We start from the raw sequence: 13,381 nt of genomic DNA, 5'->3' as shown, positions 1-13,381 counted from the left end.
AGGAAAATGAAATCAATATTCATTGTAGTTACATTAGCTTTATACTTTCCTTGATCAACTATCCTCTTCCTACAATCACATGCATAGTGACCAAATTTATTGCAATAATAACATCTCACCTTTCATTTATGAACTCTTTGATTGCTTTTGAAGCTTCTTTTGTTGCTTCCACTTTCTTGTTCCTGCTCTTCTCTTTCATTTCTCTGACTGCCACTTCTTCCACCTCGTCCTCTGCCTCTCGGTCTACCTCTGCCTCGACCTCTGTCTCTTGAGATAGAAACATGGCTTTTAAAAGTAGTTTCTAAGGATGAATCCTTATTTTTGTATATCCTCGCCTCATGGGATAGAAGTGATCCAATTAATTCATCAATTGTCAGTGTTGTTAAATCCTTGCCTTCTTCATAGCTTCTACTACAACATCAAACTTAGTAGACAAAGATCTAAGGACCTTCTCAACCACTGCTTGATCTTTAATATCTCACCATAAATATTTAATTGGTTTACGACAGTCAAAACCTGATTCATGAATGAATTGATATCCTCTGTTTCCTTCATTTGTAGACTTTCAAAAGCTCTCCTAGTATTCTTTAACTTAACAATATTGACTTTGGCCATACCTTTATAGCTGCCTCAAAAGTCTCTCACGCTGTCTTAGCTGAAGTTGTGATCATAATCTTTTGGAACACTATTTGATCCACTCCTTGTTGGATAAGTTGCAATGCTTGCGCATTTTTCTTTTTGTCATTCCTTAATTGCTCCCTCTTTACACTAATGAAAGCGTGTTCTACTTCATTCCTAAATTCTGAAAGTTGAAACCCAATGTACTCCCAACGTGATGAAACTATCTTTAAAAAACCTCTCTTTTTCAAATAATAATGAAACCCTCTTTTGTCAAATAAAAAAAATAAAAAATAAAAACCTCTATTCAATTAAAGCACTCTTTTTCAAAAACCTTTTAAAAAGAGACTTTAATAAACCATTTATCATTTTTTATAAAGCTCGTTTTATAAATATTTCATATAAAAAAACTATTTCCAAAAAGAGGTCACGTATTATTTGAAAAAGACTTTAACATAATAACCCAAAAACTTTATAGCCATATGACCTTTGGAATGAACGCGCTTTAAAGTTTTCAATTTGCTCACAGGCTTTCGTACGATGGAAAAAGTTATTGTTAATTTGTCGCACTTTTTACACTAGCAACTTGTGGGTGTCACACCAAAGTGTTGCATCTTTAAAACTTTAAGTCTATGATAATTTTGCAAAGTGATTTTTTTAAAAAAATTATTGGTCTTTTTTCTGGCTAAGTTCCATGGATTTTATATTATTTCTTTAGTTTTGATACGGATTTGTTGGAAAAACATAATAAGAAAGATATAAAATTGATATACATAATAGGAAAGATACAAAATTGACACACATAAATTATATGATTTGATGCTCTTTTATTGATCACACAAATTTGACTTGATTACAATGAACCCATTATAAGGGATTTATACTTTTCAACTCATGAATCAAGTGATGCTAACTTGAACATGAAACACACACTAAATTTATCTTTTCTCAAATATAAGACTTAACTTAAAGTGACACTCACTTGACTCAATTAACTCACACTGACTCTAGTTAACTCAAACTCTAAATTTTAACCACTGTGTATTTAAGAGTAATTTACTATCTTTTATATAATTAATATAAATTATAAAAACATTAAAAATTTTCTTGTGTGAAAAATTTGCATACTAATATGTTACACTAATAAAATGAGAAATCAATTATTTTTTAATGATTAATACTATAATTTTTAAAAAGTCAAATCAATTATTTTTTATAATTAATACCATAAATTTTAGAAAGTCAAATGTGTTCCTTTACAGTGTGGCCTGTTCAAGAAATTAGCTTTCCTTGGCACACTGCACTAAATTTCTGTGAAACCAAACTATGCTGAGTTCAAATCGAGTTTGGGGATGGAATTTGACTGTCAAGGGTGATTTGCTAGTCAAACACAGTTTGAAATTTTACAAAATCATCTAGGTTTTTTTGTTGAAATTGTGAAAACTAATTAAGAAGTGTGAAAACCATCAAATTTACCATGCAAATCTGTTTTGAAATTTATTATTGTTTGAAAAAACCAAATTAAACCAACTTTCCTTAAACTGCCCAATCATATTTGCGAGTTTGTCCGGGCACACCCATAAATAAAATACAAAATCATATTTCTTAAAAAGAATATTTAAAAAATTTAAACTAAAAAAATTAATACCTTCTAACACTCTTAAAATGGAAGTGTAAGAAGCTTTGTTACCCTTTTACTTGTTTGTTTGTTTTAATGGCTGACATTAAATCGACTTCAAGTAACTTGATTAGATGTTTCTATTTAATAAGAACGTATTTCATACAGTCAGTTTGAATAGTCTATAAGAATTAGATTCGAAGTTTTGGATGGCTAGTCGGCGCCCACCCTTCGTTGAACGTCTGGTATCTCTTGGACTTGCTTGAGGCAGTCATGGTCAACATGCTTCAAAGCAAGGAATCGATAAAAGCCCTCCCAGAGAGCTGCAAATTACATACTCAACCAGGGGCCCGTGATTTTCCCAAAGAGCTGCGAATTATACACTCAACTAGGGCCCCCGCCAGTGCACCTGTGATGATTTCCTCAAATGAAATTTGCTTTATTTAGCTGAAAAGTCAGTTGATGCCCAAGTGACTTTTTCATGCATCCATTCATGCCCAACTGTCAAAAGTGTGGCTGGAATCATGGATATGATGAAGAGAATACCGAGAATGGGCTGCTGGTTGACTCTATCTTCTCTACTCCTGCACGTCTCTCTTTTCTAGTCTATAAATACTGGTTTCACAATTTATATAACACACCACTTCTGCATTCTGCCCTTGCTGAATCTTCATGTTTCCCTTGCACATAGGAAACCAAATAAAGTATGGGAAACCATATCTGCTGTCTCACGGTGGGCAATCACAAGGAAACCATTGAGTTGGTTCCCCTTGCCGGCAACGTTCAGATCCTTCATAAACCACTCTGCGCCGCCCGGATCATTCAAGAATTCCCTCAACATTTAGTCTGTCACTCCGATTCATTCTACATCGGCCATAAGACGCCCACTCTATCTCCAAGTGACCAACTGAAGTTGGGCAACAAGTACTTCCTTCTACCCCAACACTTCTTTCACTCTCCCTTATCTCTCCTATCGTTCGCTTCCTTAATATCGCCGCCCCCGCCCACAAAATCTCCACTTACTTCCACAGCTCGCCTATCAGCTCCGCTTCGCAGTATCGAACGCGCTTCTGCTTTGTGTCAACCGTTTGAGATACAGAAAAGCGACGTTGGCGGAAGACTTCGGATCAGAGTGTGCCCGGAGTTTATTTCAAAGCTTTTGGAAGACGGATGGCATGACGCTGATTCAGGAGATGAGGATAATAGACTCTTGAATACTCCCGAATTGCGGAAAGTCTATTCACAGTTGGTCAATTGCAAAACCCAATGTTGGAGACCGAAGCTTGAGGGTATGAGGGAAAATAAAGAAATATGTATGTAACACATGGAATTCATGCGCGTATATAAAATGGCTGAGAGCCCGTTGAATTGAAATTCAAACGGCACTTTTAGGACTTCTGCTTCGACTGCAACGCCATAATGGTTAATCCTATAAAAACTGGCGAAGAAGCTCGTTGAATTGAATTTCAAACGGCTACTTTTAAGAGTTCCGCTTCGACTGCAAGCAATAAAGGTCAATCATATTCCATCCGACTCAACCGTATTGTAAATCTCGGTTATTGCACATTAGCTTAAAAGTCAATGGTTGACTTTTTGTAGGGGCGTTTCCATGCTGAGTTGTAAATTATAATGGCATCGTTGAAGTATTCTAGGTTATGTTTTGGTTTTTGCACTTCTGTTCAATAATGTTTAGCCAAATTATTATTTTTATTTAAAGTTGGGTTGTAATGCATAAATATATAACAAAATATTTATAAAAAAATTATTGTTATATATATCTATATATATATATATATATATAATTTTTCTCAATTTAATTATTTAAAAAATATATTATATTAACATATGTTTTATGAAATATGGTATTATAAGTTATGATAAGAATTTTTACAATAAAATGCATTAAATTTCTATAGTTAAGATGCATTGAATTTCTATAGTTAAGAATATTTATTGTTACTTTTTTTTAAATGTATATTTATGAAAATCATATATTAATTATTTTTATAATTAATAATAATAATTTAAATTAAATTTATAGTTTAATTAATTTTTATGAATTTTTCAATCAAAGATTGTGACATGTATTATGGAGTAAGTGTTTTTATGCTTATCATGGATGGATAGTTATTGATATTTACTAACCATTTAATTTATATGAAAGAGCTAGTTATGTATTAACAACAAAATATCCAGAAATCATAAGGGAAATATTGAAATGAGAAAGTGGTAACTAATTTTAAATACAAAGGGGATTAAATCTTAAATGTTGCAATAAAGTTTTTAAATTATATATATATATATATATATATATCAAAGTTTATGAATGAGATTGTTGAGTCTGAGAGGTGCTCTCTAGCCCAATATTGTAGAGATGTTGTAATGTTGGTAATAATAAAACAAAATAAAAATTAAATTAAATTAAAAAATAAAATAAATAAATAAATAAAAAACATAAAATTCTCCAATTCAATATGGTAACATAGTCAAAATAAAATTATATTTATAATTAATAATTAAATAAGCCTTAAGTTAATATTAACTCCACGTGGAACAATCAAATCACTTTAGATAATAGCATTATGAATAAAATTATTATATAAATATAAATATCCACGAATAAGCTTATTATCATATAAATAAACTCATGTAAATATATTTTGAAAAAATTACAATAAAACACTCAAATTCTCATAAAAATATAAAAAAATAATATCTTATTTATGTTTAAAAATATATTATTTATTTTTAAAATTTAAACTAATAATAATCAAAAGGAAAAATTGGTTATAACCGTGGGTGGGGAGATAATGATAATAAACCTACAAGAAATTAGTGGCCTTTCTTTTTATGCCTACCTATTAAAATTCAAAAAATTATAAAATTTTCAAATAAATTTATATTAAAACTCAAAAAATTATAAAATTTTTAAATAAATTTATATTAAAACTCAAAAAATTATAAAATTTTCAAATAAATTTATATTAAAATAGATTTTAAAAAATCATTTTTTTCCTTTTTATATTTCTTATTTTATTGATGATGAACTTCAATTTTATCTTATTTAAAATATATTATTAAAAAATAAAATCATAGTCCTGCAGTTTAATCAGTCATCAAAGTAATGTGAAAAAAACTCAAAATTTTATCAAAATAATGTGAAATCTATGAAAACTCGATATCTAACTTTCAAATCCCCATATTTGCAATGTGGTTTAAGGAGAGGAAGATACAAAAAAAAAAATCTCATAATATCATACATGCTTCACAAAATTATTGTTGTTTTGATTGACATTATTTCATGTGTTTAGATACTCGGGACTTTGCCCAATTTCACCTAATCACTTTGCAGGAAATGGATCCATATCATTTAATGCCCCAGTGGTTTCTGACCATCTCCAAGCAAATAGAGGATGATGCATCATTTAACACTTGTATATGTTATTCATTTCACACTCAAGAAGAGGGATCAAATATTTTGAAGTGTAAATCTCTTTTATAACCCATATTTTTGCCAATGGTATCTTATGTAAGATGATATATATATATATATTAATTAAAAACTACTATAGATTCTTGTAACTCCTTAACTATAAAAGAAAAAACAAATCTTTCAAAGTACAAATCTTTTTAAAATGGAAAAAAAATTTGATAACTCCTTAAATTTAGTAAATCTATTTTTTTTTTTTTAAAATTTTTAATAAAACACACGTTTCGCATTAAAATTTCAATTAATTCTATATATATATATATATATATATAATTTAAATTTACAATTAATTTATGCTATATAATTATTAATATAAAACAAAATTAAAAAATAGTTTAGTTGAATTTTACAACTGCACTTTTCTTGAGGTTTTTTTTTGTCATTTTCAAATAATATTTATTAAATATTAAAAAATTTATTTGAAAATGAATATTTAACATAAGTTATAAAGATACGGGGAACGATCTTGTGGAAAAATTTTCTTGCTTATTTGTTAGGAGCAAAAAAATATATTCGTGTTCTGAGTTCAAAAAAAAAATTATCATTAATTCTATGAATTTTCATCAGACAAATGTGTAAATAGTAACTAATGCTCTGAATTTTGAACAATCAAATGTGTTCTTTTGGGCACAAAATGTAGCTTTCCCATATTCATATTTGCTAATTCATATTAGCGCGGAGAAAACCAAGTTAGGTGAGCTCTCTTCAATCGGCATATTCATATTTGCTAATTCATTTTGCCAATATTTCTGGAGCTATGAATTCATAAGTTTATGGTAAAATTACAAATAGTGATTAGAAAAGAGATATTTAAAAATTTAAAACTAAAAAAATTAATACTTTAACCAGGGGAAGTATAAATAATGGAAGTATCAATAGCTTTGTTACCATTTCACTTGTTTGTTTTAATGGCAGACTTTAAATCTACTTCAATGAACTACTTGCTCAGATGTTTCTATTTAATAAGAAGGTATTTCAGATGGTATGTTTGAGTAAGTCTATACGAATTAGATTTGACGTTTTGGACGGCCAGTCCACGATCACTCTTGGACTTGCCGTGAGGCAATCACGGCCAATAAGTTTCAAAACGAGGAATCAGTAAAAGCTCTCCAAAAGAGGTCAAAAATATAAACTCAATCAGGGAACCGCTGCCCCTGCATCCGTGATGTTCACGGAGAGCTGCGAATCATAAACTCAACTACGGCCCATCCTCCATATTTCCTTTTTATTGGTCTGGACTAAAGAAGTCCACCGCCGAGCTTATCTCGATTGCGGGTTGCTCACACTTGTTGACGTGGCTAGCAGGTCTTATCTGCTCAGTTGCCAATTCCGTTAATACGACAACTCTCAGGGGCTTTAATCATGGAGATGGATTCTATAGATTATATTATACTAATGACCCATATGATAGGATGTAGATTTCATCTACTTTGGATTGCCATGTTGGTTTCCCATTGAGGGTTTCTTAGGTATGCACATCATTTCCCTTATCAGATGATGGTGTCTTAAAGGAATTAATGAAGCATCTCTCTGTATAGATAGTGGCGTGGCGACAATGGAGATTCTAGTTGTGTACACAAAGATTTCATTTGCTTCATGTGCAATTGCGCTACAAACATTTGGCTTTCTTTGTTAGAAAATTTCGTCATTATAGCTCTACAAGTTGGCTAAATTTACTTCAAATGGATGCTTTCTGGGAGTAGTAACTCAACAATCGACCTACTAATTGTAATGTGGAACATTTGAATACACTTATTTGCTGGAACTTGGAAAAGAATGAGAAAATAGGTAATCAGATTCCATAATTAGTTATCCAAACTTGAGGTCGCTTGATATCTGAGATTGATAACTGGAGAGTAATCAAAGATTAGTCCAAACTGCCAATGAAAAACTCATTATGTGAAATACCCCATATAAAATTGTTGTTAGAGAATATTATGACTAGAAAATGCAGAGACCATAAAACGTTCAAGATATTATTTTAACACTGCTTCCAACAATGAAAAAGACACAAAACATATACTACAATGAAATGTCCATTATGGAGCCTCTTTCTTATGTCTTAGCTCTACTTTCTTCCATCTCCCTGCATCGATTCGAACTAAACAAAGTGTTTTTGAAATAGTCTCCTAGACAAATGAGAGGTGGTCTACTACAACTTTCAGATTTTGAATTTAAATTTAAAACTCAAAAAAACCGCCCCATCACATTTAGTATTTAAACTACCTTGTCAAATCACCATATTACTTACTCAACCATTTGGAAACTGTAGTGGTGATCCTAACGAAGATTGCTTCAGAATAAGGGGTTGACCGAAAATGGATGACCAAAATATGGGAGTAAGAGGATGCTAGAAAAGTGCCAAGATTATCAACATCATACATGCATACATCTGGATAACATAATCTTAAGGACTCTTCATCTTGGTGGATAATTCTCATCGTTCTCCCACTGCTCATCATTAAATAATGGATATATTGAAAAGACATATTTTGGAATCAACATGACCTTAATAACTCTATCCAATAGGAACTGTAACCCATAGTAACTATAACCAATGAGAACTATTACCATTGTTACTCTAGACGACAAGAACTTTGATCAATGAATGAATACGATGATTATAGGTCGTTGGTCATAATAGTTCTCTGATCAAGAAATTTCATATAACTATGACTAATAAACATTGATTATAGTTATTGTGAGTCAAGGTTCCTAACTAACAAAGGAATTATTCCCTAGAACTATGATTGAAAAAAAAAAGTCATAGTTTAATTTCATAGTCAAAGCTCCCACATCATAATTCTTGTGGTCATGATTCTTGTAAAATAAATTAAAAATTCCTAATTGACAAGGGAACTATGAACAACAAAGGAATGATTCCTAAGGTCATAGTTCATGAGGGTCAAAGCTCTCGAGGTCATAGTTATTATGCGTCATAGTTCGTAAGGGTTAAATTTCTCAAGTTCATAGTTCTTGTATTTCATAGTTACTATGGTCATATTTCTCGTGGGTCATATTTTCTATTGGTTATAGATTCCAATGATAAGAAAGCTCATAAAGTTTCTTCAATGAGAGTCGATGAAGTGCTTGTTGGAAAATGAGAGAGGGAGGGAAATATATATATATATATATATATATATATATATATATAGAGAGAGAGAGAGAGAGAGAGAGAGAGAGAGAGAGAGAGTGTGTGTATAAATGGAAATAGAGAGATAGAGAGTGTTGGGAATAAATTAGTCATAATGGTATAAACAACAATTTCATCCATACGATACCATTCCATCAAATTATACAATACTAGGGTTTTCAAATTCCATAAAAGTAGGGTTTTAAAATTGCACAAAATTAAGGTCTTCAAATTTCACTTCAATATACATTGACAAACATCACCAACTTGTGATGCAAAGTAAATATGGTTTGTTTACTTACATTGTCTAATTATGCACTCAAATTTGAACTCACTATATTGGAGTTTCCACATTCCACATTGATAGGGCTTTCAAATTCCACAAAGCTATGGTTTTCATAGTGAATAAAGTTAAGGTTTTAAAATTGCATAATGATATTTCCTAATAACGCATGTACACTTTTGAGCCATGCTAAGAAGGTAGCCTAGTTTGGGCCTTACAAAGCCTATACAACTAGGACCACGTGCATTCCTAAGGACAGGCACACATTCTTGTGGGCATGTGTTCCTCATGATAGCCCCATTTGCACTTCTGGGGTCATCATTCTTGTGCAAGATCCCTTAGTTGATTCTCACTAGTTTTTTCAATTATTCATAATCCTTCTCAAGGTCTCATTATAGAATTTCTCACAACATTCATTCGTACACTTCATGTTAGGTGTTTTCTCATTAGTCTACATAGTTTATTTATTTTTTCACATATGAAGTCATTGCCACACATATGTGATTCCACAACCACTTTCCACATGCTTATGTACAATATATCATGATTATTCCCTAATTACAAAAGCCTCCGCCATGTTCTGGTTGATTTCTTACACTTGTTTGAGAAACTTTCACATATTTAACTTTATGTATCCATTTATTACTCTTTTATGTTCACATCATCATTCTAGATTGATCATGGTTATGAGTGCTACAATAGGTTATTATCGTTCATTTCTTAAAACCCCCATTTCTTTATACTTATTTTTCTATCTTCTCATAGGTTTTGTATTCTTTGAGGGGTAAGTTTCTTCCAATTTTGACTTCATTCATATGTAATTTAGGGAATTGTGATACTATTTCTCATCTATAATTTCTCTTGATTCATATTGAATTATTATATTGTTCGTTATCTATCTCAATGCTTTAAGAGTGGAAGAATTACATGAATGAGCTTGTAGGGTCTTTTTTATCAATGGGTCCCAATTTGGAAAATTTGGGTATGAAATCTTCCAGAGCCATTTTGAGGCATTAAACAAATTTTTTTGGGGTAAAAAAATTATCGCTTGTGCGAGACCATCCGGTACTCGAAGTTTGTATGCAAAATTTATGCATTTCGCGAGTTGATCTACCATTCTGACCGCCATGGTACAAGTTGATGTCACATTAATCCTTGTTACTCATGCATATTGTGCTAGCCATGTATGGAATTTCGAAAAGACTCTAGAATGTCCAAAATTGAAACTCTAATTGAGGGTTGAGGGAGTCAAACCTTTCATATAGTTAGATATTGGGTTATGTTAAACACTAGGCCACTAGGAGGAGTTGGGGTTCCATTTCATGCTAAAATATTTTCTTCCATATTTGAGCAAAGAAATTGAGAGTGGGATGTGAGAGAGAAAAAAAAGGGGATTAAGATTTTGTAGCAACTTTACAAGGCATAGGTCTTAGGCAACTCTATAGAGAGTACCTCTTTCTTTGTATCTACACATTTTTCCATACTAAAGAATAGAGATCAAAGAAACCTCACCTTCTAGCTAGGTTTCTCCCGTAAGGGTTTCCCAAGGAAAAAATTGTGCCTATTTTGGTTAGTGTGTGTATGTATTTTTAGTCTATATTTCTTGCATTTCAACTAATTTATATTTAAGCATACAAACAATAAATAATTAATCTGAGATCTAAAAAGAATTAACATTCACATTAAAAATTTAAATATTTTATCAGATCTATTATGATGAATTATTCCAATGGAATAACCACGAAAATTTACTGATCATCTCACCTTGCCTGAACGACTAGTGTCTTCTTTACTACCACATGTTACGACGACTAGTTTAACATATTATGTGATTGTATGTTACTTTATCTTTGATGTTCTTTTCTTAATGTCCATGGTTAGGATTTTATTTCCATTATTCCCATCTTCAAAATGCAACATCCTCAAAGCAAGACAATCTAATAACCATTAGTTAGGAGTCAGACTCAACAATTATCTTGAATTCATTGTGTATTTGAACCCATCATTCATATCAACTGGAATTGCATTTTCAAACTATGGCATGATTGCTAGGTTGTTACTTCCATTAATAGTATAAAAATATTCTATTATGAGGACAAGTATAAAAGACAATCAGTACATAAAACAATTATTAATATTTCTTTTCCCACACTACAACTATTTATTGGTCGTATCTATATTCCCTCGCACTTTAGCACTAAATAAGGTTCCAAATTCCTTAACCCTCCCTTAATTAACTATATACACCTCATTATATCTAAAATGTAATAATAAACCTTTTTATTCACATAAAGTTACTCATATTCATGAAGTTATATAATTTCAATTTACTTTTTTTTTTTTAATGGTTATACACATTTATCAATAACCAAAATATCCTCATCATAACTTAGTCCACAATAGTTAAATTATTATTTATACAAAAATATAAATCACAATAAAGATAAATGTAATAGTATTTCCCAAAAATTTCATATGAAAATATTAACTTCTTATATATTAATTTGTTACATGTCTTACTTTTTTAAACTTGTTATAGAATATTTGAATTCAGTTTAATCATTCTTCCAAATTGTGGAATGTGCAATTCTCTAACTTTAAAATGTTATTTTTAAACCATTGCACTAAATTATATCTTTAACAAATATCATATAAAGACATTACAAATTAAATAAAAATAGAAATAAAATAAATCTCACACAACAATATATTATTTATAAGTAATTTTTTCCCCTCTTTTAATTTTGTTTCAATATTTTACTTAATCACTAGATATGTAGGAGTTAGATGTTAGATGTTAGACATAAATATTTTCTAAATTCAATTTCTTTTTTTAGTAAGTTTGTTTTTATTAATAAAATGACGAACATTTTTTAGATAAACCATCATAAATCCATCTTACTCCCGATCTATCAAGTGTCGAGAGGGATCCATCTCGGCGCTTTATAGATTCAAGGTTAAGATGGATCTAGGCTAGTTATATAATATCTATATTTTTATCTATGTTTCTCTTTCTTATTCCCGAACTTATTTTAACATAATAACTTTCTCTTTTTTATATAAAGTCAACCACCTCATACTTCATATGAGGACATATTATGTTGATTTCTTCTAGTGCAACATATGCCTTTTAGGATCCCTTTAGAGGAGGAGATCCCTTTCCCTTGATCACGCTTCTCAAGATAGAAGTAGTGATCCATGTTACCTGCAACCATACTACATGACTTTATAATATTAAATACAATCATACATACCTCATTTTACCTTTAGGTCATTTAGGCTTCTTTCAGCAGCTTCCTTGATTGAAAAGATCTTCAATCCCTTGATCTACTTCATCATACCATCATCCCATGAATTCCATAAGTTGGAGTTCCTGATGAAACACTTGCTTCCTCTCTAGATTAATGATCCCTCCGATGAGGATTCCATCAAAGAGTCTTGAGGATCTTGTGTATCCCCATCTAGCAGATGTTTCCTTTTTGACTTGATGTATAATGAGCCTTGTCCTAAATGAATTCATCATTTCCTTCAATGTCCAATGAGGTTCCCAAGAGCTATATCATTTGTGTTTGAATGTCATGGATTTTTTCCTTCATGATTCCCATGGTGATGTCACGAGCTCTTATTTCTAATGCTTCCATGATGCCACGATGCATCTTATTATCATGGTCATGGGAAGATGAGATCAAATAGGAAAGGGAGCCAGACGACGAGATAGAAGACTGGAGGTCGTTAGTGCCCGATCCAAGGAATACACGAGATAGAATTTCACATTTCAAACACACCTTTTACATGTAATTCTTGCTGAAAAGTCTGCTTGGAAAAGCGATGGTACAAATATCTATGGGGATGGCAGTCACAATGCAGCCTGCCTCCTGCCTAGCTATAAAAAAGACATGGACAAAATCCTATTTCAGTTGCACAAACAAGACATCAGGATGGATCGTATTGACCATCACATCCCTTACATTGTCCAGCTATATGGCATGCCAGTGGCAACTTGTGAAGATCATGCTCCTGTAGCATCTGCCTCTCATGAGTAGAATGTTCAAAAAGACTAGTTTCATTATGCGTAGTTTTTGTTTATGCGGGTGGCTTTTAAATTTTCTGTTAAGATACTTCACTTCTATCTTTAACATAATAACTTATTCCTGAACTTCACCTCTACTTTAACATAATAACCCAAAAAATTTATAGCCATATGACCTTTGGAATGAATGCGCTTTAAAGTTTTCAATG

The 13,381-nt window shown here is 31.3% G+C and overlaps 1 protein-coding gene across 1 annotated transcript; it reads left to right on the top strand.

Annotated features, from left to right (window-relative positions):
- The first annotated feature begins 2,942 nt into the window (after positions 1-2,942).
- LOC149199780 (uncharacterized) lies at positions 2,943-3,694 on the top strand. The gene is made up of 2 exons (XM_089400705.1): positions 2,943-3,485; positions 3,629-3,694. Exons 1-2 carry the CDS (start codon positions 2,943-2,945, stop codon positions 3,692-3,694), a joined length of 609 nt encoding a protein of 202 aa, XP_089256831.1.
- Positions 3,695-13,381: the final 9,687 nt, after the last annotated feature.

This window comes from Pinus tabuliformis, chromosome 2_1 (genome assembly GCF_031772625.1).
Source record: "Pinus tabuliformis cultivar Carrire ecotype Pingquan chromosome 2_1, CPIR1, whole genome shotgun sequence".
Taxonomy (NCBI): Eukaryota; Viridiplantae; Streptophyta; class Pinopsida; order Pinales; family Pinaceae; genus Pinus; species Pinus tabuliformis.
Note: the sequence above shows the minus strand (reverse complement) of the source record. Positions and strands in the feature narration are given on the sequence as shown.

Bases quoted from the DNA above. Each gene is read 5' to 3' on its own strand.
- LOC149199780 (XM_089400705.1), top strand. From the start codon at position 2,943: ATGGGAAACCATATCTGCTGTCTCACGGTGGGCAATCACAAGGAAACC. The intron at 3,486-3,628 runs GTCAATTGCAAA...CGGCACTTTTAG, and splicing joins GGAAAGTCTATTCACAGTTG to GACTTCTGCTTCGACTGCAA.